We start from the raw sequence: 27,566 nt of genomic DNA on the forward strand, positions 1-27,566 counted from the left end.
AAACAACGTTAACGAAAAATCGAATCGATAGAGCTCTGTTGAAGTTAAGATCGCGCTGGAAGCGCTACATCCGCGACTATAGTAGTTTCCCAATGGAACGCAATGTCGCGAAACAACGTTAACGAAGAATTGCAACGATCCGGCGACGAAGAGGAAAGTAGTCTCCGGTTCTCGTTAAAGAAGTCACAGAAGACACTCGAGATGTATCTTCCACAAGGTATCGCTCGACAGAGATATAAAAGATTCCTGGTCCCGTGAAGAATCGGGATCAGAGGAGCAGCGCCGTAGGGGTAGTGCCGCTGAAGTGTCGCCGAGGTCTGAGGAAGCCTAGGTCTTTCGGGCCCGTCCTCGGAATCGGACCTACGTCGGATTACACGGATACAGTTCGGATGAAGCACGTGTTCTCGTCGTATAACAATATCGTTGCACTCCGGCACACAGCTGTGAATAAAGTCAGTACGTAACTGCTGGGCATGCTGGCAGGATGGGTTTATATAGCGTGGCTCTAATAAGATGATACTTGAACGTGTTGGGACCGGGGCCCCCATGAAACAGAAAGGGGGGACGATGATGCGCGTTGCCTTGCTTCGTTTCACCTTGCCTCACATTGCCTTAGAACCTTGCCTGGACTGACCCGGAGAAGGCGAGTACCGCGCCACTTTTGTTTTTTTCGACCCATTCAATTCTGGACAACCTCTTTCTCGAGTTGGAAAAGAAAATGTCAGGGATGTTTGGGACGTACAGTCGCTCGCGCGTTCGTTCGCGTACCTCGCGAATTTAGGAACCGTCCTGTTAGTTTCTGTCTTCCTTGGTTTCAGCTGTGCGACGACTAGACTCGCGGATCTTTATGCATTTATAGGAAATTTGAATATGCAAGAACCTACAAAATGCGAACAATGTACAAGAATATAAAAAAAGATCGGAAGTAAAGTTCGTGTCGTAACATTTGCAGAATAAAATAAATTTCTATTATAGTTCGAATAAAAGAGAAGCGACATTTGAAGTAAATACTATCGAAAGAAATTTGTATCAACTATATGATCGCATAAATAGATAAAAATATAAATACGCACATTTGTAATTCGTAGGTTGGAAATTATAATTTAATACAGAATAATTGGAGGTATAGTATAATCAACGTGGCAAATGTCGTAGTAAATATATTCTCTTCGTTACTGTAATTACTCCACCTTATTCGTTCACATTTGTTCGAGGATTTGTTGTATAGTCGTTATTATAATCGTCGTCATTACAATTTCTTAGATTTAGTATACATATATACTCTACAGTCGACTCGGTACAGCTTCAACAATTCTACAATTGCAGAATTTCTAATTCAGAGTGCTATGCAATGGAGAGTGCAATGCTTCTAATAATTGCCAGGAATTCGCAATCATTGAACGTAATTACATCGGAGTGTTTTATATGAAGCTCGTACTCGCATCCAGCAGTCATTAAGGGTCTCTCGTTAACGATTCGATAACACGTCTGTGCCGTGGATTTGACGTAAATCGAATCATTTCATCAAATACGGAAATCATTAAGGCAAAGAAGAAACAGTTCGAGGGGCGCATCGTGCAATAAGCACGTATGAAATTTCCACGTATCGAGGAATCGAGCAATCGAGATGTACAACGAGATAGACGGGAATGGAAAGCGTTATGTGTACGGGTCCGGAGCAATTTTTGATGATTCCAATTTAGATGACTCGTAGAGACGAACAGAACACGCTTACGTTCGCGTACAGAACGAAAATTTTAAAGAATACGTATTAGGACGTATTTAGAAAAACAATTTTATTGTTCGTACAAAGATTGGTCTTTCTGGGCCATTCCGAAGTAAAAAAATTCCGTAGTATATGTCTCTCTAAAGAAACCTGCGGGTCGAGATCACGTCCTGAAAAAATTTGAACCACCCCTTTCTCCCGTCGCAATCCCTCCATTGCGCCGAGGTCCGATTAAATGTAAACATGACAAATCGCTTCGCGCATTTCGTTGCATCGTGGGAAGGCTAATCCGGATCAACACGATCCAAATGATCTTTCGAGCCCGCGAGCTGACTCCTAGCCTCGAAGGTGCAGCATGAAGAAGTCATTCCATCGATTATCGTGGTACGTATCAGAAAGAATTTGATATTTCATCGGTGTTCTCGAACGATCGCGAGGGATTGAACGCTTCATTGATGCGTCGAGTCTCGTGACTCCTTTCGGCGATCCCCTTTCTTGCGATCGTTCAACGTTACCAGTCGCTCGAGCAGCTCGGGTTCTATGAAAAAGCAAAACCACGGTCGAACTTTGCTATAACGAGCACCTATGTAGCGAAATCACAGCTGGAATCAGCGAAAAGCCATAATGCTCCTAATTCATGCGCAATAGCGAGTCGCTCTATAGGCAACGCTCATCGTTAGCCTAGGTGTCGATCGAAGGAGGCCCACGAAATAAATCCTTCGAATACACATTTTTGTTATTTATATACAACGTGCAGAAAATACGTCTTCTTAACACTTTATATACCGGGCTATTTGGAAACGGTGCCCTTAAACGCTGCTCTTAAACAAATATTTAATACTCGTCGAATTTGACATTCCGTGTATTTTAAACAAACTCTCAGATCGCAAAATCACGAGTACCGTCTAATTCGAGATGGATTTGAACGTATTTCAATTTCGTCAAAGTCTCCAACTTTCAGCGCATCGATTAGAAAGGGACGACCCTGCGAATTGTCGCTAACAATACCTGTTAGACGCCTGTAGTCCAACCTCCTATTATATTTATTAACGTAGAACAGTTTTTCGAATCTTCTTCACGACGTATCCTTAAAAAGAAAAAAAGAAAAAAAACGGTATTGCTTGTAGGATGACCTAATATCTTCGGAGCTACCAGCATCCTCGGCGCATAGCATCGGCAGGCAAGCGGAGAAAGGCACGCGCGGGTACGCACGCTCAGAATTACTTGGCGAGCAATCCGCCTCCTCACCCAGCGTTATGTGCATCCAGCAAGACCGAGCAAGACCAGGTCAGGGCAGAGTACTTGTATTATTACTTCAACCCTTTCACGGCCGAGGAGATGCCTAGTTTCTGCGTTTACGCTTGAACGCAACGGCAGCACGGTTTTGAAAGCCGAGAAGAAGAGTGCTGAATCTTACTAACAATAAGAGGTGTTCGCTGTAGTGTAACGTTCACTTTTTAACGGGTTTTCGCGCAATGATGGCGTTCGAAAGATCGAGCGGTATACAGATTTTCTGGCAGTTTTTGAAATCGCACCGCTTTACCCCGATTGATTCGAATAATGTCACGCGATGAAAGAAAAAAGATTTCATATCAAGGTCGAAGGTTTCGATTGAAAAAGTATATACAGGAGTACGTACAGAGGTATAAAGAATTAATACCAAATAATATTAATTCATATACGTTTATATACATTTACAGTTAGTCGTAGCGAGAACCAAAATTAAAGAATATCTAATTATCCTATATAATCCAATAGTCCTATTATTTAATTTTGGCAGCTAAGTTTGAAATCATTAATCTGGAATAATGCACACAAAAATGAAGGTGTGTTTAAAGGCCTATTTCTCAACGAAAAAATAATAACGAAAATTCTTTCTTAATTTCATTTAACAACTTTTCATCAACCGGTTCATAGGTCAGTCGTTACGGTACCATGGATCTGTTTCATCTGAAAATTATAGCGTACATATACATATACTTTGTATGTTTGTGTGTTTCTTTTTTCTAGTTACTCGCAAGTATACATAAATAATGTAGGATATAGGATCGTTAGATCTATTCGTTTATTTGAAAATACTCGATTGAACTCGACTATGATTCGACTCGAAAGTAAATGTAGAAAACTTCGTTAAACGAGGAAAGGACTGAAAAGAAAAGCGAGAAACTGTGAAGCATTTCGCTGCAGTCGTAGCACAACATAAATGCGCAATTATTACAGGAAGCGAAAAACGTGCGAATCCGAGTCGAAGAAAAACGACGAAAAACGACGCATAAAAACAGCTGATCGCGTGGCACCTGAGTGCGTTCACCTGCGACCGAGAGCGTGTGTGCGCGTCGAAATAATAACACGTAAAGGTCCTTTTAAACGATCGTATCTGTTCTCGGTTCAGTTTCAGTCTCTATTCTCGTTTCGTTTCAGTTCGGAAAACTTGGTGCTTTTACACGATCCGTTCAGTTCTCGCTGTTCCCAGCCGTTTCAGTTTTTTGCAAGCCAATAATATATCGACAAGAGCGACGCTCTTGTCAAAAGTTTTTCGTTTTTCCAGTTTGGAAAAATCCGAGATACTCGTAACGAAACATATTTAGTCTTGGGGTGCAACGTGGACATGTATACCTTAGAGCCGCGGCGTACCTGTCATCTTAGGAATCAATTACCTGTGCTAACAAAGGAATAACTGCTGTTTCGGGTTACGACCTCACAATATCTCTACCAACAACTATACCTAAACGTGGAGCGACTGTCTTCTTACTGACGTTTCAGTGGTTACGTTCTCGATAAAGCTCCTTACTATTATATTAATCGTTAATCGTTCATCGATCGTCCTGAACAATTACGATTATTTTAATCGTAGTCGTTGGGAACGATTAGCAGTATTCATTTGTCAATTGTTAATCGTCAGTCGCATAGCGATTACTTCAATCGTTAATCGTCATGACTGATTCTTATTAATCAGTCATACCATTAATCTTGATTACTTCTGTCGATTATTCCTTCAATTGTATCGGCTAATCAATCGATACTGGAATACGACGTTAATTAATTAATCTCAAGATCGATTCTGCCTGAAAGCGTTAAGTTGCTTCCTCCTCTTGTTTTCCTCTTGCCTCGAGAAGCCTGGTGTCGTTTACGTTTCATTAGCCACAAGAGAATTTGAAAAAACAAATATTTTGCTAAGAGCGCACACGATTATTAAGCTTTTCGGAGCAGTCGTAGAGTATATGGGGTAGAATTTTATCAAATATATTCGTTAAATTATGACATTAAGGCGTTTTATCTCTCGACGGTTAACTGTTGTAGTTATTTGGTTTTTTCGCGATGTATTCGTTATTTGTACAATTTACTAGTGATATTTCAAATGAATTCCAAGAATTAATTAAATTCTATTAAATAAGAGGATCAAGTAAACATTTTCTCTGCTAATTTTAATAGAAAAATAATTGAATAAATTCTTTCTTTATTCGTCTTCAATTGTTCGACATTTAACGTAAATCCTTGTCCTTGTAATTTCGTTTAATATCATTCTTTCTTCAAAGGGCGAACGGTTCGGGTAATTTTCGACCTCTGAGAGGCTCTGGTCAGCAGTTCCTCGAAGAACCGTTTACCTCTACATTCGAGGTCACCTTTGTCTACTTTCAAGTCTGACGAACACAGAGAAAGATATCAAAGAGATCGCCGCGGTTCGTGGGAAGTGGTGCGAGACAAGTTGCGAAACATCTAGTTAGACGCTCTATCTGAGGAAGACATCCCAGCGTGAGTAGGATGCGTTTTCGATTGCGAAACTGTGGAATGTTGCTGCACGAATTATTGAATAATTGCAATCGCGGTAACGCCTACTTCAACGGGATTCAGACAGAAGTCCGTCGATGGGTTCGTGGTGTCTTCAATGGAAATCGCGCGAAACGATCTTCTGAGAAGATGGCGTGGGTGTGGAACGATTCTGCTTACGCTGCTGCCTGGTGAAATACAATCTTATTATTATTAAAATAAAGTTCTCATTATTAGGCATAGTATGTCTGTTCACATACTTCAAATAATAGGGCCGTTTCACTATTTCGTTACCGTATTAACTGTGTTTGCCAATTATTATGCAACGATTTAGTATAACAACGTGGTTGCATCGTTCGTATCACTCTGGATTGTATCATCGTACGTATTTTTAGCAATATAGCTTCGGTATATTAGTAATACTATAATTTTGAACAAATAATTGGTTTAATAATCCTTAAAGAATACAATAATTATCAACAAATATTCAATTAAGAGCGAAATGAAAAATCGCTATGAAAGTGTTAAAAGAAGCCAAAACATCAAATAAGAGGCTTTCACACATGCTCGCCCAGGAGTAGTTTTATGTTACATGTTTAGTTTAATTCGTTCCGAAAGGTTCATTTTTCCTTACGGAACGGATCACGCGCTTACGTACGAGTCTCGGGCGCGACTCTTTGGGAGAAAGTGCAGAAAGATTTTGAGGACGTAACGTGAAATACAATATTGTGCATAAAATTATGAAACGTGAAATTGAAATCGCATTAAACAATCGGCGAATTTATTCTCGTGCCAGTGCCAGACACCGCGAGCAATTCCTGGTGCCCGCGTAAGAAAGAAAAGAACGCACGAGAGGAAAGTAAGAGACAACGGCGACGGCTCGGTTTGCGCAATACCTTAAAAGCGAAAAACTTCAAGATCGGTCGATCGTAAAAACCGCCTGAGCGCGAACTAATTGCATCGACGCCGACCTGCAAACATTACGTCCGCGCGTCATGAGAAAGTTTTCTCTTCCATCTTAATTTTTCCGTCGTCATCAAGGCTGCATCGGCGTCGTACGCCTGAGAATCACTCCCTGAACTGAATGGGAAAGGTACACCTTCCTACCTCCTCCTAAATATCATCTGGAAGCCTTTGCATCGATATTTGAAATTGCGTACAAGGAAAATTTAAATAAATTCCAGATGTTGAATTGCGTTCGTACAAATAAGGTTCAAACAGATGACCGTGTAATACTCCACACCAAACATTCGCTGCAAGTTTTTGTTGAATATTATCTTGTCTGAGCCAGTGAGGATTGCCTTTGGACCAGAAATGATGATTGTGACTGTTAATTATATCGGGTTGTCTGGAAAGTCCATGGCGATTTTTGATAGGTAGTGCGGGTCTGAATATGTCGAAATGGCTGAAAACAAATAACATATACATATATATTGTCTATAACAAATACTTGTTACCTTGTCTGAGCCAGTGATGATTGCCTTTGGACCAGAAATGATGATTGTGACTGTTAATTATATCGGGTTGTCTGGAAAGTCCATGGCGATTTTTGATAGGTAGCGCGGGTCTGACTATGTCGAAATGGCTGAAAACAAATAGCATATACATATTTATATGTACATCCCTTAAAAGGTGGAAAGTTTGTGGAAGAAAATGGTACCTATGTAATTCAATAAATATATGTTACAACGTGTCTTTGAAGTTTTTTTAAAAATTCGCACGAACCTTCTGGACAACCTAATAGAAGAATAATAGAAGAATAATAGAAGAATAATAGAAGAAAAATGTATGAAAATGAAAATTTCTTTTGGTTTTTTTTTTTTTGTGTGTCGAACCAAAATTACGACCCGCATCTTTCCCGCCGCTAGGAGGTTTTAATCGTGAGGTGATCTACAAATGTGCGTCGCAGTCGAATCAATTCGAATATTTCTTGTTGAAACAATTTGCACAGACTACTGAAATATGTATGAAAATAGGATAAAAAGTTCGATAGAATGAATTACTTTTTTTTCCATCCGAAAAAAATTCACGAAAAACCGCTCTATTTAGGCCTCCTAATTCAGGATACACCCTTAAAGAGTGAAACTCTACGTACGTTGAATCCAGGATCCGCTCGGCGCAGCTAGATCGGAGTCTGATTGTCGAAAAGTGCACCGAAATTGGCGGTTGACTTTCGCGACCGAGGCATGGTGTGAACAGAACGTCGCGGTGTGACGGAGCACCCAGATTCTTGGCAAGCAGTAGGTCATCTACGACTAGAACGAAGTTTTCACTTTCATCGTGACCGAGGGAATGCCTATCTGGACGCGCAACAGACAAAGGCGTCGCGGCAATAAGGTGGCTAAGTATGACACGCAACTTCGACAGAAGATCGGATATTCATAACCTTCCATTGAATTCGCGCACTCGTGCGAACTCTACGTTCCACTTGGCCTCTTCCTCTTGGGTGCTCCGATGTGAAACTGCGATCCTCCGTTCCGAGCGGCCGCTGGAACGCTAACCGAACGTGGACGTTTATCGGACCTATTACAGATCGGACACCTAAAATCAGATCGAGCTGGAGATCGACTTAACGAAGCTGATTCCGAGATTAAATTTCGTTATTTCTCGTGAGAATGAAACAATGGAATAACAATTCTCCTAGATGCTACGTACGCGGTGTGCTTATTCTATTTTTTTTGTATTTTACATTAAGATTACAAGTATTACGCGAAATCAAAGGTTTTCGGTAAAAGAACATTTACGAAAATAAATAAAATGCACCCACGCTGCAAGAGTTAAAAGATTTACGACAACCATACGTATTAAGTGTTCGTAGCTAACTCCGTCTTCTGAAATTGATAATTGTTCTTTTACAACTTTTACTCGGTATCAAGTAACTACGAGGGAAACGTTGCGAGTTCGTAGCCCCTCTGAATTTATTCGCGCTTCCAACTTGGGAAGGACGCTAATAGCAGCCTGCTGTATTATTTAATCTAAAAAGACAGCGATTACGCCATTAATCGTTAAATGTCAATGTCAAAATAGTCGACTGATCACCGGGTATGAAAAAGGAAACCGGTGATTTTCATGAAACGCTGGGTTGAAACGGGGACAAGATGCTCGTGCGCGACGCGCGGTGTAGTACAGCATAATGTTAATATAATGGTATCGTAGCACGTATCGAGCATCGTCGTCAACATTGTAATAGCATGGTTGCTTTTTCGACTAAAACAAATGGGAATACGTGTTATTTACGTACTTCAGACGTATTAAAATTCTTACTAGAACAAGTGGAATGTTGATCTAACGTGTTTATTAGTCTCAAACAATGAACACGTTCGACTCCTAAAGTTAGGGACTCTTTAAATTTCACAAAATTCGTCGAAACTACAATCAATTTTTTTAATAATATAGAAGCACACTAAGATTATTTATTATTGTAATATTTTAATATAAATCAATTTTCCCAATGCCTCTTTGCCCCGATGCAATTTTCTCCTTGCCGATGCAAGATTCATGTATCGTTATTCGTAGTGTCTAAAATGTTAACACAATTATTCAAGGTATAGACGTACAAAGAAATATTTTCCAATTCCACTCTATCGCGATGATTTCTTTGTCCTATTTTATCTGTCTGATCTAACGTAAACAAAATTGATCAATTTTGCTATTTCGATCACCGGATCACAGCTGAAACGGTTAACATAGCGAAATTAAAAAATCAATTTTGTAAAAATTAGAACAAGCACGTCCCAAAATTAGAACAAGCATATCCCATTCGTTGTCGTTACTTTGGAATAGAAATTTACTTAAATTGCAGTGAAGTACGTATCCGATAGATTGTATCGTAATAGTTAGTCGTCAAAACACTACGATTGTTTTCATAAAGTCCGTTATCAACAGATCGCTAGATACATTTCACAGCTACAATAACCCGACGAACGTCAGCTGTTGCAACGTCCGGTATAGTTTACAATCCATTCAGTTTTGCAAAGCATAAATAGTATTTGAACGTCAATTAGAACAACAAACCGTCTCAATCTCGTGGCTCGATCTGCTGACGGTTTCATCATTGACCGCCAGAAGAAGGTTTCTCTCGCTGGGATCGTTATGCCGAATCCGCGAGGAGCCCGTTGCGGTTTTTCAGCCGTGCAACCAGCGGGCCCACATATTTCGTGGTGCATCTAGACATCGCAAAAGGAGAACGCGTTCTCCTCGTCCCTTTTCCCCGCGTGAACCTGCATCTAGGACATCTTCATTTTCGCTTATATCGCCCGCGCGTTCCGTTCTTCCCTGCCTTCGCTGTTCTCGGACAGTTGAATCGACTGCTGCTCGAATTCTTCGAAACGCTTCTGACATTTAGGTCTCCGCGACCTTAACACCATGTTAACCGCCACTGCTACGAACAAAATATACTATACAGTAGGCGTAGAATGTATTCGTACACCGATCAATTTCCCAAAAAACTTTTCTGCGAAATTGTACTTTCTTAACTTCTTTTTTTTATAATCAATGATATCTTACATATTCTCGGAAGTCTCTAAGATAGATACAGTCCAAACAACATTTACTAGTTAATATCGGATTGTCCGGAAAGTTCGTGCCGTTTTCGAAGGAAAATTGGAACGCAGAATATTGAAATTTTAGTATAAATTTATTAAGTTATATAGGTGCCGTTTTCATCTACAACCTTTTCCCATCTTTCAGGCAATTTGAATATTCCGTCCGTTCTGATATCGTTCTGATATATTCACACCTGTCCTAACGTCACCTACCAAAAAATGCCACGAACTTTCCGGACAATAGAATATGTGAAATTAACAACAAGATGCGAAAAGTGGGTAAAAGCATAGAAGCAATAAAAGTATTTGTACGATTCTTACGACGAACCATTTACGGTAGAGTTCGTAACGTAAACGCATTAGTTTATCGCTCCGTACGAATTAGAAAACATCAAATTTCCAGTCGAGTACTTTTAAAGAAGGTTCTAATAGAGAAATGGAAAAGGATCCCACAAATTAATTATCAATTAACGTTCCTGATATTAAAATTATAAACTTCACGTATGTCCAATTGCACGAAGGCCGCGAGCGTCAGAGGTAAAAAGAATAGAAATATCACATTCGCTGAAATTTCGTTCGCTATTAAAATACTTCATTATTCGAACTAGACAACATCGACTGCACGAAACAATATTTGAGATATTTCTTTTCTTTTAAATTCTACGTTACGCCGTTCAAGAAAGGCGAAGACTAATCTGCTTTGCTTCCGTTTCTATAAACCATAGATTTGCATTTACATTCCGATCTTATTCGTTAATGACGACGTCGCAGTGAACTTTTACTTTGCCTTAAACTTTAAGCACAGCGCTGGAACTGCACACCGGTCTCTTTGTTTATTCTCATAAAGGAGGCGAACAGAGGAATGCTATTATAGTTCGTCGGGTTATCGTCAATCAGTCTCGCTCAGGGTAATTAAGTGACTTCGATGGCTGCTAAGCGAAATCGAGTTTTAAATCGTGCCGTGTTCGTCGTTTCTGTATGTATTTTCGTTTCTTCGTGCATCATGCAATCACGAGTCGCGAGATACTGCCTGAATCGCAAATATGTGATATTTTCCTTCCCACACGGGTTCAACATGCTTCGTTAACAGTCTTACATAAAAAATTATATAAAAAGAGATAAGTACAACATTTATTTTGCGCTTTTCATATTACTTTTATATCCTCGTCCCTTCAAATCAACAGTTGCGTAAAGCAAGGACGACCAGCTCGTCTCCGGTTATAATTCTGAGCGAATTTCAATTTATGCACCCGTACGATCGCTCGCGAAACGAGAAAAGAAGTGGCGTAAACGTTTTACGAGCGTCGCATGCGTGCGCGTCCACTCTTCAAATTAACGAGTTTCTCGAAATCTGTAACAATAAAAAACGAACGTACGTGAAACGTAAGATCGTTTAAGCAAACTTGTTTATTCGGTAACGAAACGATTTTTGACTTAATCTGTTATGTACAGTTTACGTCCGCTCTATGATACAGCTAAATTATAATAGCTAATTATAATAGAACTAAATGCGCTCGTGTTTTCTTTTTGTTTTTTTTTTTTACAGCCTCGCCTGCCTGCACATCTCACGAATAATCTCACCGACATTTCCAAGTTTGTAAAATCGTTGTTCCTGGACGGGCCATGCATCGGTCGCGTCATCGTCATCTTCATACCGATCGTCGATGTCGCTGTAATTGCTCTACGACATTCGGAGATCTCGCATCGTCCAGTTCCCGTGAATTTACCAGCATTTGCGCCCATACGTGGACGAGTCCCGACGTGAAATTTACGCGAAACACGGGCGAAATTGAATACGGGAACAACTGTTCGACATTCCTCGGATGTCAGCCAACACGGATTTATGAAATATTGAATTTCACGGAATGGATTAATCGACGCGGGCGAACGCGAAGAAACGACTTATCGCGCTTTTCGAATCCGGAATAATCCGCAACTTGAAATGTTTGTAGATGGAAGCAACGAGTACCTATATCGTATTTATAAATCAAAGGGACACTAATTAATATTTCGAAGGATAACGTCGAATTTCTCGCGACAATTACTATCCGTAGCTCCGAATACACTATCCCTCGTTGAACTTGGAATGAAAAAAATAAGTATCAAATGTAATACTAATTTGCAATTTTGTTCGTCGCAACTCAATTTATTTTCAACGTGATTAAATTGCTTCGTTACATATGCCATTAAAGGTATGCAATGTGAGATTCCAATAGGCGCGAAGTTGACGCGGGTTACCTTATAAAACAAGTATTTTACTGTAGTACTAATACGACTAATAGGTCAGGATACAAATTGATTGTACCTTGAAACTCGACTCTGGAATGGATTATGCCTTCCATTCATGTGTCCAAGTTCAACTTCTTGCATAAACATCAGGCCTATTAGCATTGCATGCTTCTGGAGGACCGTGTTCGTCAAGAAGAAAGGCTTGCAGAGAGCTCTGCTGGAAACGAAAAATGACGAAAATAACTTTGGGACTTTTCATCTCATACACGGCTCGTATCACGGCTGGAAACATTTCTGCATGGAGGGGGGTTGCAGAGGAGGGCACGCATCGCTTCATGAATTTCTCGTAATTCTGCGCAGGTCTGTATCAATCAATCTCCTTTTAGAAAACTGTAAGCAAGCGAAATAATATTTAATAATAACGTTTAAAAGAAGATTGGTTTACATATGAAAATTAGAGGCAAACAATTGGATGCAAGCTGAAACTAGTTTACCTTACCCTTTTCCTCGTCGATAGCAGGAAGACGAGCACAGAGGTATCGATCGTGGATTTTTGCATGAATTCCGTGCAGAGGTGCACGAAGGATCGCCGGTCGGAGTATCAAGGCAAGCGGATTACGGATCACGTAACCTACGAAGAACGATCTCGGAGCATAGACTTTAAGATCGAGGAGGATGAAATGTCACGAATGTCTCGAACAATGTGCATAGAGGAGAGGGAAGGACAACGGGGCAGAGGACGGTCGTGGAAGAGGCAAGACTGCCAGGAGATGGAAAAGAAGAATGCCGGCAACCATTCAACAGAGTACCGCTGCGCTCGATCTAGAAGCGAGGTGTTAATGTCACGCACTTCGAAATCAGATGGAATCTAATTGAACGAACCTTGATCTTTACTGACTTTTTTTCCCCATAGTCGCGCAAAAGAATGCTTTCTACGACGTACTGCGCTCTTTAAACCCTTCGATGGCTGACTTTTTTTTTTTTTTTCAGGGAAATGGTTCTCAGCTTTCGAGCTTCGAGCAAATCGTACCAGGTGATTGTTGCGTTCGTTGCTCACTAAACATCCCACCGCTTGCTAAGCACGATACTATACAGGGTACGAACGAATCAATGTACGAATTAAGGGAGGAGTCTGGTCCAGCTAATGTATTTTTTTAAATGCATATAATTTCCAGATATAATTAATTTTTGTTATTGAAACTTTTTTTACGTATACATATATATTTATATGCATATTATCTATATATGTACACACTCAAATTAAATCTACACTGTCAAATTTTCTTCTTTGAACGTCTCCTTATATGTAAAAAAAAGCTTCGATAACAAAAATTAATTATATATCTGGAAATTATATTCGTTAGAAAAATACATTAGCTGGAATACGATTGATTGATATCATAATCGAACCCTTATACCATGCAAAAATTGTAAACGAGAATAGACAATTGTGAGATACGAAACAAATGGTCGATTTAGCAATGGTTTAATTGCGTGCACCTTGTATCAGTGACTGAAAATGTATAAACTGTGAAGTAAGGTAAATTTTGTACGGTATTAATAAAACTATATTACTGTTGAGTACTCGTAATATTTTCAATTGCATTAATTAGACATTACAACGTTATTCAGTGGTAGCGTGAAACAATGAAGGAGTCTGCAGAGATTTAGAAAGTCGGACGATTAATTGTTGCGCACTTTCGTCGTTTATAATTACACAACTTTAAAGAGAATACGTCGCGCGTCATTAAGCGCGCGTTAAAGAGTTACGGTAATCGTATTTCGTAATTGGAACTTGAGACGACCCATGTACGAAGAATTTTTATAAGACCGATTGCGTCGAAGAATACGACGGTTGATTGTCTAAGAACCGAACGAAGTCGAACTAATCTCGTTACAACGATTTTTATGCTTTGAAACCGACACTGCCGCCGGTAGGTATTGCGATCGTTCATCGATGTCTTCTCGGTTAAATATTAATAATATGATTTTTTAATGTAGCCCAAGCTGTGACTCACGGAGAGTTAAATGGATTTTCCTTGACCCGCTTTCGGTCAATAGAAATGGGAGAAAGCTATTACAAAATATCGTGATCTCTGGTGAGTCTTTGTGCTTATTAACCGTTTAATGCGGAGGGGCGTAATCAAGGTCCTGGGTGGACATCTCTTCATCGACACCGGATCATCGTACGTTGAGAGAGCACTCTTTGTAACCTATGCGACGACTGACGCTCCAACACTCGGTTACCCCAACTATTCCGAAGACGACTCCAAGTGCTTTTCAAATTTTCAAGTTATCATTTAATATGATTTTGTTGTCCAAACATAATTAAGCATCGTTTCGATGCGTTATAAAATTCTCAACTTGATTGCGCCACTGAAACGTATACTTTTGGGGGTGTGAGATGCAAAATGTTCGATGGTAGCAAAAAAGAAAAAAAAAAAAGAAAAACGCCCATCCGAATGTACACTTACGCATACCGAAGTGAACGCAGAAAGGATCAAAAGGTAAATATGATGATACCAGTCACGGTTCACAGCTATCAAAATTCCGTTTCGCAACGATTGTGTTTGGTATTGTATTCCTGACGCCGAGAGATTGACCGATAGCAATTTTAACGCGCGGAAAACAATCAGATTTCAGCGAGACCTTTTGAAGTATCCTGTGTAGGTATAAAACAAGGCACACACGCCATGGCACCGTTAGAGCTTGTTATCTTGGGCAATTTGTTTGCCAAATAGAAACGGTTTAAAGCATAGAGGAGGATGCCGCAACTCGTTTTGGCGTCTTTGTCTTCGTGCAACGTGTTGCAACGAAGATTCTTTCGCCTCAATTTAGATTGAAACTACCATGAAGGTCATGTATACATACATGCCGCACCTACTTGAAAATTCGTGTAAAACTTAACTAAAGAGATTATGTGCAAGGTATCTTAGGCAAGGATAGCTTATTATCAACCGAGCAATGAATAATTGTTGATTCATATAAATCCATTATACTTTAGTAGTCCCATTCAAATAAAAACTTTGTATTACGAACGTCAAATCCAGATAAGTGTGGCGTACCAGTCAAGATGTCAAACCTAAAACTGCTGGACAACTAATAGCTTTCTCAGCTGTTCTGTTCAAATCATGTAACTAGTTAATTGTCGTATCACTGGTTGTAGCTGGTTGATGTCGATTCCGGTGCTGAATTCATTGAAAAGGAACATTCAGTGTGTTGATTTTGTGTGTGCTTTATTTGAGCTTGCAGTACTGCGTTGCTTAATTGTAACTTTATTTGCGCTTGTTCAAGCAGGGGTAATGTTTTAGTTAGGCTGGCCATGCTTAAAAAAAACATATCTGTATCATCTATTCTTTCATGCCTACCCTCATACCTAAGTTTTTTCAAGTTTGCATTCTCTTTCATTATACTCATCATTTCCAAAACAGAATTGTCACATACATCTCTTTTTCTTTGTTTTATAATATTTAAGCATTGGGAAACTTCTTCATTTTTATCTTGTATACTTTCTTCTAGAATGGCTTGTGAAGTAGTGTTAAATGGTGTCATATAATCATTTGTTTCATTAGTATTATATTCAAATTCTTGTGTGTTGTCAATTTTACTATGATTTTGATTGTCTTGAATAACTTTTGTTTTAACATTACTTTGACTTCTCCTGATGTCCATGAATGGCAAAAGAAATGACATTTGCTGTTCATATTTCCATGAAGAGATCTTTCTAGCAGAGTGAGCAACTTTTCTACTGCGACGTCTATTTATTGCATTTAAATAGCACCTTCGTAACTTATCCCAGTTATCTTTCACAGTTGCAGCTGTAAAAAAGAAATGCTTTGTTAATTTTCACAAAACATTATCAACAATGGAAGAATACAATAATAAACAAAATTATAATGATAGCTGCACATGCACTGCACTATAATTCTAACTACAACTTTCAGAGAACTAGAATTAGTTCGTAACAATTTCATTCCTTAATTAATTTAGTACTATATTATATTCTTATCTTTCTATTTATTTCATTATACCACGTAGTGTAAAGCTTAAGTGAGTAAGAAAAAAGCATATATTTTTGTATAATATACCTTTCATTTTTAAATCTCTCCCAATGTCTTCCCATGCTTCTTGGCGAATACTCTGGTCTCTATAATTAGGAGATTTCATATTGTACAGCACTTCATGCATTCGCACTTTATCTATGAGCAATTCTTCCATTCTTTGTGGCTCACGGCTCACGGTACATGACACATGGCTCACAACTCACGGTTCACGGTTTACAAAAGTGTTTCGACAAAAAATGAGCGACGCGTGAAGTGTGAGGTGATCTGTTTTACAGTAACCTGACATCACGTACGATGCAGTTGGCAATAAAAGTATGTTTGCATCCAATTGAAGGTGAAACCACATTATTGTCATGTCACATGAGTACACGTGACGCACGCCGTCCTCAAAGATGTAAGCGTGAGTTTACAATAGTTTTTAAATTGCTTGAGAACACGCTGTTATCGCCCACCAACAGCATACAACGTGACGTCACGTGACCATGCAAATCAGCTTACGCGTCATATCACAACCTACTCTAGATTCGGTTGTGCATGTATACATTTACACATGTTTACATGGGTATAAGTTTGAAGCTTTCAAATCTCAAAAGAGAGATTTATTCGCTTTACATGTTGTTGACAATGTATATGTGCAGCTAAGATTTGTTAACACGAGCAAAATTATACATTAATGTTACAGTTTTTTAAGAAGGACAGAATACAAGTACACGCCACAACATTTGGCCGTATTTCATTTTTCCTTTGATTGCTTTTATTTTAAACATTCTCTTAGTACTAATAATAGTACTAATAATAGTACTTCCCTTAGTAGTTAGTAGGCATCCATCGTACAATTCAAATACGTTTTCCAACTAACCCTTACATTTTATTTGTTAACCTTCGGAAATTCTGTCAAATTCCGATAGAGGGCACATCATGTCATTGAATTTCACTGTTGCCAACTTAGGGGTTTTGCCCCTAGATTTAGGGGGAACCTGTATGAACGGGGTTTTTTTTAGGGGCCGTTGGCAGTCCATAGGTATAAGGGTATCTCAAAAATGTTGTTACACCTTGAAAGGGGTGGTTCGGGAGGTGATTTGAAACAACTTTTTCCTTAGCGAAAATGTTGTACGAGGCTTTGTTGAGGAGATATTAACGGAAAACGCTGGCCAATCAGAGCGCGAGGCGGCCGCGCTCCCCGACCAATCAGAGCGCGAGTATGTCGATGGAGCGACTAGGCGGCCGCGCTCATACGCTACCGCGAGCGCTCCATCGGCATACTCGCGTTCTGATTGGTCAGTGTTTTCCGTTAATATCTCCTCAACGAAGCCTCGGACAACATTTTCGCTAAGGAAAAAGTTGTTTCAAATCACCTCCCGAACCACCTCTTCCAATGTGTTACAACATTTTTGAGACACCCTGTATAGTCAAAGCCCAATCGTACATAACCCTACGCTTCTGCGTATTTATTTCGTAAGAGAAGGTCGGAACTGATGACTTTCCCCTTGCACGGCATGAATCCGTGTTACCGGGTGTTCGTCGAAATCGATAATACGTTGGAAACTGTTGATATCATATGAATATTTGCACCTAGCGAGCATTCTCTTTGATCTTTTTCAGTTTCAACAGAATTGTATCCCTTGCTGGACAAATTTGCAATGCAGAGTGTCATTAATTCTGTAAAAGGCACTGCGCTTGGTGTCGCCGAGTACTTAACCCCAGTACTAAAGGTATGGTTGTGCGCAAATATGATATCTGAACACTGGATATCTTTAAACATAATCAGTAAAAATATATTAAAATACGACATACAGTTTTTTTTTTGTGTTGGGCGTTACTCGATTTTTTAGATCAATTAATCGTAATTAATTTACTGTATAGCTTTCACATTGTTCAATATTTTATAACCAAGCCTTCAATTATTTTATTTAGTTCCTTGTTGTAATTACAATACTTATGATTTAAAGCTGTGTATATAAGATCATTGTTTTCAATATGTGTATAAGTCATTGTATGTATAATATTATTTATTAATAACATTGTTAAATAGCATGTTACACTTAATGAATATCAAGTTTTCTATGTAATTGGAGAAATGACAATATCAAAATAAAATGGATTTTCAAAAATAACTTTCTTTGTTATGTACAGGCCTTGAATTTACCTATTTCTAAAGATTTTGTATAATCTATTATGCCATATTAATTAAAACTTATTTTTATTTTTTTTTTGTTATATTTAAATCGTAGTACATGTACTAGATTTTTCTATTCATTTATTTTTTAACTAAGGTATTTTTAAAAGTACATTATATTTATAAATTATACAATCATAATTAAAAAGTAAGATATTGTATTGTATTTCATATGTAACTTATGATATTAAAGGAAAGTAAATTTCGAGAAACTGGAGTATTGACACCAGAGGAGTTTGTGGCAGCAGGTGATCATTTGGTACATCATTGTCCAACATGGCAGTGGGCTACTGGTGACGAAGATAGAGTGAAATCGTATCTTCCCAAGAACAAACAGTTTTTACTGACTCGTAATGTTCCTTGTACTCGTAGATGCAAACAGGTATCCTTGGTTTCAGTAAAACAATACAATGTAAAATCTCATAAATACATTCTTATGGATGATAACCCTTTAAATAATTTCAATAGAGATTTACAATACATACACAATTGTTTTATTCTCTTATTATAAACCAAAATAATGTAAGTTCTTTGAATTTTAGATTGAATACAGTAAAGAACAAGAATGCATTATAGAAGCAGATGATCCAGAAGGTGGTTGGGTAGATACGCATCATTACGAAACTAGTCTTGGTGGAGTTGAAGAAAGGGTAACAGAAATGACATTGGATGAATCACAACATTCTCAATCGATTGGTGGAGGGGAAAATAATGAAGATGATGACGACGACGACGACGACGATGAAGATGCTGCAGATATGGAAGCTTTTGAAGTCAGTGGAATGTTGGATGAACAAGATAAGGTAATACTTATATATTAATTGTATCAAAGGTATTCATACAAACTTCATACATACATTATATACTGAAATTTGTTTCAAATGTAATATCATATATTGTAACCTAATTAAATTTAAATTAAGTTTGCAGCAGATACTACAAAAAAACCTGTCAAGGAAAAATGGGAACCGTTTTCCGAAGGAGAGATCATTCGTACACGTACATACGACATGTATATCACGTACGATAAATATTATCAAACACCCCGATTATGGTTTTCAGGGTATGACGAGGTTTGTTGTTTTATTTAATAAATTAAGTGATACTAGGAGGAAACAATTTTTTAATTTAATGCAATTTCTTTTGCAAAAGAATCGTAAGCTTCTGACTGTAGACGAAATGTACGAGGACGTTAGTCAGGATCATGCCAAGAAGACTGTCACAATGGAGATTCATCCTCACATACCTGGGCCACCAATGGCCTCGGTTCACCCTTGCAGGTAATTTCGTATATATGCTAACTTCATTTGTTTATACTGGGATAAAATAGAAAATCATTGTATGGTAGCAAACGTGTTATGTAAATCATTTTCCTAATTATGAAGAATTCATTTCATTGGAATGAAATTGCAGGCATGCCGAAGTAATGAAGAAAATTATCGAAACGGTAATGGAGGGTGGTCGTGAACTTGGCGTGCATATGTATTTGATAATATTCCTCAAATTTGTGCAATCTGTAATTCCTACGATTGAGTACGATTACACACAAAATTTTATGCTGAATGCATCGGGTTAAGAGCTTTATAAATTTTTATTGTACCTCGAGGATAATCGTGATTTTAGTTTATAAGCTTATGATAAGTAACGAAACTAAGAGGACTGCGAAGCCTACAATGTAATAAACGCGTTTAAGTTCTGAAAGTTTGTAACATATGTATCCTTGCACGATGTTTGGATATCAAATTAAATTTGGCTAATTACATTTTTATATATCATTCCTTCAAATTTCTTGTAATTTTTTATTGTTACTTTATCACTTTCGGTTGAATATCAGTAAGTTAATGTTTCTTAAATAAATAATAAGTCAAACATTAAAATGTATTTTTCATTATTCAAAGATGATGATACATGTACATCCTATTTTGTTAAAACGTATGTAATTGCTTTTTAAACAAATTGTAATGGTAATTGAATTCAAAGGAATATGTATTAGTCTAGATATTCCTTTCACCAGTCAGTTGTGGTCAGTTGCATTTGCTAGGTTCAGTTAGGTTTCAAAATGGCGGCACTTGAATTTTCCGTATTTAAATATCAATTATCGTATTCAGTGTTTGTGAGTGAAGTTTTCGTTTAAAGACACTTTCTTTACCTGTTTATAATTTATTTGTAACGTATTGATTTTTCGTGTAATGCATATGATTGTTCAAGTCAATTTTATACAACTCCATTTTTCGTAGGTTAAGAAGAGCTATCAATAATAGAAACTATTTAATGTTCTCAGTTCTTTCTATATAGTTTAAGAAAATATTTTAGGAAAAATGTCGACTTTGTATGACCAGATAAAACTTCTTTACGAACAATCGTTATATTCGAATGTTATTTCACTTGTAAGTACAAGAACTGTTAAAATGTTGTCAATTGACAAAAATTCGATTCTAATGTAATTGTTCCTATGCTGTAGGCAAATTTAGTATTGTCACTCAGCGAGCATAATTCAGATTTATTGCCGATACATGGAAAATTCCATATTTATGTTTATTATGCAGATGCTCACTTTTACTTGGGGAAGTATAAGCGAGCTGAAGCTCTTTATAAAAAATCTTTACAATTTCGCAAGTGTTTATTGAAATCTAAGGGTGCCACAAAACCTTTAGAAGGTCAGAAGGACCTTCTAACTGATGTTGACATAAAATATCAAATTCATTTGTGTTTATTAAAATTAAAAAATTCTCAAGAGGCACTACAAGTGTTGCAAAGCATTCCTGGCAAACAGAGAACTCCAAAGGTAAATTAACATATTTAATACTTAATTTTTCAGTTACATCTGTATGCCCACTTTATTTTTAAGGTAAACATGGCTCTGGCAAAAATGTTCCAAGAACAAGGAATGGAACGTTCTGCAATTACAACATATAAAGAAGTGTTAAGGGAATGTCCATTAGCTCTAGAAGCTGCTGAAGGTCTACTTTCTCTTGGAGTGAAAGGAATTGAAGTAAATTCGTTAATTGTAGGTTGTGCATCCAGTCTTTCAAATTTAGAGTGGTTGAATACATGGATCAAAGCTCATGCTCATATACATAATAGAGAATACACTCATGCAGTATCCACATTAAGATCTTTAGACAATGTTAATTTACTAAGGGATAATTTCAATTTACTAACAACTATGGGAGAATGTTATTATTTTGCTGGAGATGACAAAAATGCTTTGTTATGTTTACGAAGAGCTAGGATTATAGAACCAGATGTTATGAAAGGGTAATTTAACTTTATTTATTATTAAATCAATTTTGGATTTATTTAGTATAATTGGCTTATATAATCTTTTTAAAATTATTGTTATGGAACAGAGTTGATATTTATGCAGCAGTATTATATAAAACACATCACATTAAGGAACTTGAAAGACTGATACCGATAATGACGGCGAGCAATGAATGCACTGGAGAAATATACGTTGCTATGGCATACTCTCTGTATGCTGCCAGAAAACTTGGCAGAGCAAATACTTTGACAGCACAAGCTTTAAACTTAAATCCAAACGATATAGAGGCAACGATACTTCGAGGAAATATTCTTATCGAGCAAAAGAAGTATCAAGATGCATTATTTTTTTTTAGGCACGCGGTACAATTAAAACCATATCGTTACGAACCTCACAAAGGTTTGGTAGATTGTCTTGTAGGAATGCACAGATTACGAGAAGCTCTTAATATCGCAAGTGGATCTTGTAAACAACTTGGGCATACCGCGAGAGTTCTCACGGTAATAAAATAAATTAAGTTTAGTATACAACGCCTGAAATTAATAGTCATTAAAAAATAATTCTTTGACAGCTTTATGCCTCTGTACTTATGAAGGATCCAGTTTCCGTTGGTAAAGCAAAAAATCTCTTGGAGAAGGCATTACTGCAAGATGAAGTTTATTTACCTGCAGTTTATTTATTGGCTGAAATATATGAACAGGAAATGAACTTGGAAGCTGCAATTACATTACTTGAAAGACAAGTGGAAATTCAGTCAACGTGTAAATTGCATCAAATGCTCGGAGATCTTTGGGCGAGAGTTCACAATGAGGAGAAAGCTTTGGATCACTACGCCATTGCTTTGAAGTAGGTTTTCTTAAATCTATTAAGCTATAAATATTACTGAATTCTGTGAACAAATTAGTTTATTAGTTATAGAAACTTATAGCTAAAGATGACACAAGAAATTATATTCACACAAATCAATGTAACGTTTCAAATTAGTCTAGATCCCAGCAATAGAAGGGCGTTGGAAGGTATGCACAGACTAGATAATTCTTCAAATAAGCTGGATTCAGCTTATTACATGACTGTGGGTGAGGAACAAACAGATACAACGTACGATGTCGGCGATGGTTTACCGGATACTGATAATGATGAGGCGCCCGATGAAAGTGAAACTGAAGCCGTGTGGTCCGATATGGATCTTGAGGCAAATAGTCAGTAATATGAAAATACATGTTAAAAAACTGAAGAATTTCAATCCAATTGAATTAGAGTTGTAATTAGGTTTCATTGCGTAAATATATATATTTTTTGTTGGTACTTATTTACGAATACAAACAATAGACTTTAAATTATCTTAAAAAAAAAAAAACTATCAATAGCTCTATATAATATTTCATTCGAATAAGGCATATTATACCAAAAATATTGTTACTAATTTCTTTATTAAATTATTTAATAAAATTATCCGTTAATTAGTCTAAACTTAGGATAAAAATAGTTTCGATAAAAAAGAAAAATGATTTAATTCGATCTTTTGTGTTTATTCGTCCAAAAAGTACAGTTTCATTCTCTACGATATCATTCATTTTCAGAAATATTGTGTACATAGAATAAAAGTACATACTACAGATAGTTTATTTACACACTATACAGGATTGGAGATTCATGGAATCAATAATACTATTAATGCGCGAATTTATCAATCGACGTACATCGTACATAAGCTTATTTACCTATTTTGAGAAAACAGGAATCGCGCAAAGGACAAGTTGGCAGGGTTGTATAACGAGGAATAGGGCCGTACTCGTCATGACTTATTCTTAATTTTTTGTATATCTCTTAGAATGAATAAAGTCACGTATACGTACCCTTCCTACAGAAAAAAAAGAACGTTTGGATTCGATGTATTAGAAAACGCAGAATTCAGTCTTAAAGGTAGGAAGCACGCGTATTTCCTAAATAGCTCGCTTTGGTCTTCGAACTGCGTTCACGTTACGTGTATGTATACGTTTGTACATGTATTTCATCGCATCACCCTTATTTGATAATGTATATATTTGTAAGCATCTCAACGAGACTATGATCATTTACGATGCAATCGATATACATTCGAAGAATATTCAGGACGCGAAAATTAATAAATAGGAATGACCAGAAAATAGTTGGGCATTAAGTTTGAAAAAATGCCACCTGGGACAGAATCAATACATATAATTGATCGCTATAATGATCATTCTTTACTATTCGCGAGAAGTTCCTTGTCGCAATGATGCACACTGTTCTTTGAAAGTTCGTCTACATGCGTTTCTTTATCCGTGATTTTCTCGTGTAGTCTGCTCGTTTTGAATTTCTTCGAACGTTTTGACTTGTGCTCCTGATCCTTCAGTGAAAGAAGTGATCGAAGAAGAAAACGAAGAAGAAGTGGAAGGAGAAGAAGAGAAAGATATAGAAGACGAAGAAGAAGATGAGGAGGAAGAAGACGGATCATCGCTAACGATCGAAGCGATGCCTGGACCAGGCGAAGGACTATCTACAGGTCGAAAGGAGAAACCAGGAGAATCGAGACTGGAACACGATTCAGGAGTCCCGACCGAAGTAATAGCTGGATGGAGACTAGATATTGCCACATCCAATCTAAATAAAAAATATATGTATAAATACCGATAATTTGAAAACATTTGTATTATAAATAGGAAAGTTACCTAGACGTGGCCGAAGTGAGCAGACCAGAGGTACGTTTTGTGGGCGGCTGTAATTGATGATCCATTCCAGAGTCATCCAATTCACATTTCCTCTTGACTGAAGCTAAGCAACTTGGTCGTATCGCGATAGGGCTTAAACTCCGTCTGAATACCATATTAAAATTATAAAGAATTAATTTACCATAATTTATAAGGGTTCTGTACATATTCTAAATAAATGTACCTCGTAGCAAATGCTTTCCTCGTAGGGCTCGGCGATAAGTTACTCTTCCAAGCAACTGCATGAACACCAGGTGAGTAACATTGTCTCTGACCAATGTTAGATCTTGTCGGCGATGGAGACGAATATGTAGTTTGACCACTTACAGACAAGTTGATACTGAGTGGATCGAGAACTCGTTTTGCAAGTGGCCGTGATTCTATTTTAAATTGTAGCGAAGCTGATTCTGAATCTTTAAAGGACAATCCTTCTGCTTCGATTGTGAGATCCTCCCATGATTGAGAGATTTGCATGGCACTGTGTATTTCTTTCTCGTGCGCGGCTTCGCGACCAGCAACATCAATGCACTCTTCTTGCCTCAACTGACTTACGCGTGGAGTTAGCCTAGGAACAGTTCCGGAACTCTACAAAAATAAATATCTCATGGTCTCATATACAGTTGACAATATAGAATATCAACAAATTATATACAGAAAAAGTTATATTTTCTACTTCTTAATGTTCAATCTAATTTCTTTAGACATTACGCTCGTGTTCAATTTCATAATTATTTTATAGTAATTTTGAAATAGTAAAATATGTGTACAAAAAAGGTATATTCTTACACTAGTACTGAAGCGTCGCGTGCGAGGTGAATTTGAAAATATATTAAAATTCGATGGAACTTCCCTAAAAACAATTAAAATTAATATTTTTCTGAAAACAATTGCAAATATTTACATAATCAGCTATATCTATCTACTATGCACTATCTTTAACTTTTCAACATTAAACCTAGAATTTTGTGAATAGTACATAAATATTACATTGTAGGAATATGTAAAATGGCATTAGAAAGGCTTTGATGAACTCTGAGTAAAGAAGTATAAACAAGTAATTCGTGAATAAAAGAAATAGCTCCAAAAAAATAGAGTTAATACAGGAAATGCTTGTCATATGCTTCAGGCATATAGTTATATAAATTGAACAAAGATGAAAAGGAAGCATCAGCTACGACCAAGGCATAAGAAAAGATGTCTGCAATTTGCAAAGCAATATGTGTGCTGAAAGAAAGTCATATTTATGGATTTCAACCTAGGTGGAAAATAGATTTGTTTCTTATTACTATGAAATATATAAAGAAATAAAAAAAAATCAGATGTAATAATTTGAGCAGGAAATAGCTGTAATGAAGAAACAGACATAACTTCATTCATAGAAGAGTGAACCGTACCTGAAACTAACAAGTAATAAATTCAGTAAATGTGCCAAATGCATTATATACTCTCATTACATACTATTTACTACTCATAACATTTGAAGAATTCCAAGTTTAATACTGAAAAATTAAAGATATACATACATGTTACCTATTTGTCAGAGTGTTAAATATAATAGTAGAAAGGTTGGCAATATATACCTTGGTGCAGTAGCGGAAGGTGATGTCACAGACATTGTTGCAGAAATCTTATTGATCATGGGTGCGCTACTAGATCGTTTCAAACTGACTATCGTGCAGTCAACATCCATGATCCTCCAAACTAGCTATACGTCTGTGCATCTGTGTGGAAACACTGCTCGAGGAGTTGAAGTACATTGGAGCATACACGACAATGCAGTTCACTAAGCTGACCGATAACTATTTCTTGGCACAAGATAAACGTATATTATGTCCTTTTCTGTTGTTCGAAGATTCATTAATAGAAAACCCTGTCTTTTGGCACGAGAACTGAGAAGGTGCCGCATTTGAGCTTTCATTTAAACTCTGCCGCTCTGATTATCGGTTGACAATTTGACACGCGTTAGCGCGAAATATTTGCACTCAATGTTCAGCTGCGTATGGGAAAAATAGCGGACTAAAGAAATCACCGAAGAATAAATACTGTCAAATCCAAAGTATACATAATAAAAGAAAGAAACGGCAAGGTGCAGAAACTAATTCTGAGTGTTCTTGATGTCTAGTTCCCACTCGAACCACTGTACAGTAACCGGGTTAGAAATCGCAACTTGGTTCAATTTCGTAATGCTTAATTTTCCGACGATATCACTGTATACTGTACGCGAGTTGTAATTTCTTCGAATGACTGTCGAATAGTTTCTTATCACGAACCACGCGTATGTCGGACCTGGCTCCGATCTCTCTGCTTCCTTGGGAAAAATCTTTCGTGATTAAGAAGCACACTGAATTTGTTGGTAGCCTTGTGCTTTCGTTAAGCCCATGGACCTAAGAATACATGAACGGATCGTAGAACTTAGCTACTGTATAAATTATCGAAAAGAGGAAATCAGCGAGTAGATTTGTAATGTAATATCTTCGATGGATCCTTTTCTAAAATCATTGTTTCTCTCTCTTTCTTTCGAAACGCGCAACATTTGAGTATTTGCAATATTATTGCGACCACTCGAACGATTCGAAATGGAATTGTAATTGCGAATTAAACGACATAAATGTAGCAATACGTTACTCGTAGATTGAATAATAATTTTATTAAAAGAGGAGGATCAAAAGTACATCTAATCATTTTCTTATTATGAATTTACATGGTTCGTGTTCGTGGCGCGAAAGGAGGGTGCCTTTTGATGGACGCATTTTCAACCGCAACTGTATTTACAAATCACACTCAAATTTTGATATTTTCGAAAATTTTCAATAATTCACACTCCAATGTAAAAAACTTCGATAATAAAATGTTTGATAATAAAATGTATGGTTTTATATTTAAATGTATATTCTTTTGAAAATCATTCGTGAAAATATTTATCTCATTAAACGAATTGTAAAATGAAATTCTTTTTTAATATTTAGTTACTGGAGGTATAATACCATGAATTTTACTTAAAGAATATAACTTAAAAACTAATCGTAATTCCATACATTTACACAGTAAGAAACCTCGATTATATC

At 37.2% G+C, this 27,566-nt stretch overlaps 4 protein-coding genes across 11 annotated transcripts in view; 2 read left to right on the plus strand and 2 right to left on the minus strand.

The window, feature by feature from the left end:
- LOC128885048 (pro-resilin-like) overlaps positions 1–17,223 on the minus strand; it is a 25,268-nt gene extending 8,045 nt beyond the window's left edge. Inside the window, exons 1-6 of one of the 3 annotated variants that reach the window (XM_054138800.1) lie at positions 12,767–12,909; positions 12,344–12,657; positions 11,193–11,389; positions 6,391–9,875; positions 5,755–5,916; positions 365–5,682 (exon numbers count right to left, since the gene is read on the minus strand). The gene's annotated coding sequence lies outside the window, so the exon portion shown is untranslated. Of the gene's footprint in view, positions 1–360; positions 5,683–5,754; positions 5,917–6,390; positions 9,876–11,192; positions 11,390–12,153; positions 12,658–12,766; positions 16,086–16,355 lie in introns of those variants that run through there. The other 2 variants (XM_054138806.1, XR_008459535.1) reach the window with 2 other exon arrangements.
- A 556-nt stretch (positions 17,224–17,779) lies between these two features.
- Positions 17,780–20,285, plus strand: LOC128880839 (ubiquitin-like-conjugating enzyme ATG3). Its single transcript, XM_054131332.1, has 6 exons — positions 17,780–18,043; positions 18,701–18,889; positions 19,050–19,310; positions 19,431–19,580; positions 19,660–19,787; positions 19,921–20,285. Exons 1-6 carry the CDS (start codon positions 17,972–17,974, stop codon positions 20,081–20,083), a joined length of 963 nt encoding a protein of 320 aa, XP_053987307.1. The 5' UTR covers positions 17,780–17,971; the 3' UTR covers positions 20,084–20,285.
- Positions 20,286–20,518: 233 nt separating this feature from the next.
- On the plus strand, positions 20,519–24,049 carry LOC128880758 (anaphase-promoting complex subunit 7). 6 transcript variants are annotated; one of them, XM_054131182.1, is made up of 8 exons: positions 20,519–20,620; positions 20,745–20,894; positions 20,969–21,292; positions 21,356–21,765; positions 21,858–22,272; positions 22,344–22,618; positions 22,757–22,971; positions 23,353–24,049. In XM_054131182.1, exons 2-8 carry the CDS (start codon positions 20,826–20,828, stop codon positions 23,367–23,369), a joined length of 1,725 nt encoding a protein of 574 aa, XP_053987157.1. In that variant the 5' UTR covers positions 20,519–20,620; positions 20,745–20,825; the 3' UTR covers positions 23,370–24,049. The 6 variants fall into 6 exon arrangements, with proteins under 6 accessions (XP_053987157.1, XP_053987146.1, XP_053987185.1 ...); XM_054131171.1 differs by having other exon boundaries at positions 20,520–20,673; XM_054131191.1 differs by having other exon boundaries at positions 20,577–20,678.
- Positions 24,050–24,067: 18 nt separating this feature from the next.
- LOC128880812 (P2R1A-PPP2R2A-interacting phosphatase regulator 1) lies at positions 24,068–27,542 on the minus strand. The gene is made up of 5 exons (XM_054131281.1): positions 26,082–27,542; positions 25,288–25,351; positions 24,686–25,086; positions 24,463–24,606; positions 24,068–24,394 (listed from the first exon to the last, which is right to left on the minus strand). The coding sequence occupies exons 1-5, from the start codon at positions 26,189–26,191 to the stop codon at positions 24,070–24,072; spliced, it is 1,044 nt and encodes a 347-aa protein (XP_053987256.1). The 5' UTR covers positions 26,192–27,542; the 3' UTR covers positions 24,068–24,069.
- Positions 27,543–27,566: the final 24 nt, after the last annotated feature.

Source organism: Hylaeus volcanicus, chromosome 1 (assembly GCF_026283585.1).
Source record: "Hylaeus volcanicus isolate JK05 chromosome 1, UHH_iyHylVolc1.0_haploid, whole genome shotgun sequence".
Lineage (NCBI taxonomy): Eukaryota > Metazoa > Arthropoda > Insecta > Hymenoptera > Colletidae > Hylaeus > Hylaeus volcanicus.

Bases quoted from the DNA above. Each gene is read 5' to 3' on its own strand.
- LOC128880758 (XM_054131182.1), top strand. From the start codon at position 20,826: ATGTCGACTTTGTATGACCAGATAAAACTTCTTTACGAACAATCGTTA. The intron at 21,766-21,857 runs GTAATTTAACTT...GTTATGGAACAG, and splicing joins GAACCAGATGTTATGAAAGG to AGTTGATATTTATGCAGCAG. The intron at 22,273-22,343 runs GTAATAAAATAA...ATTCTTTGACAG, and splicing joins ATACCGCGAGAGTTCTCACG to CTTTATGCCTCTGTACTTAT.
- LOC128880839 (XM_054131332.1), top strand. From the start codon at position 17,972: ATGCAGAGTGTCATTAATTCTGTAAAAGGCACTGCGCTTGGTGTCGCC. The intron at 19,581-19,659 runs GTTTGTTGTTTT...CTTTTGCAAAAG, and splicing joins GGTTTTCAGGGTATGACGAG to AATCGTAAGCTTCTGACTGT. The intron at 19,788-19,920 runs GTAATTTCGTAT...ATGAAATTGCAG, and splicing joins GCCTCGGTTCACCCTTGCAG to GCATGCCGAAGTAATGAAGA.
- LOC128880812 (XM_054131281.1), bottom strand. From the start codon at position 26,191: ATGGATGTTGACTGCACGATAGTCAGTTTGAAACGATCTAGTAGCGCA. The intron at 25,087-25,287 runs GTAAGAATATAC...TTATTTTTGTAG, and splicing joins CGCGACGCTTCAGTACTAGT to AGTTCCGGAACTGTTCCTAG. The intron at 24,607-24,685 runs GTACATTTATTT...TATGGTATTCAG, and splicing joins AGGAAAGCATTTGCTACGAG to ACGGAGTTTAAGCCCTATCG.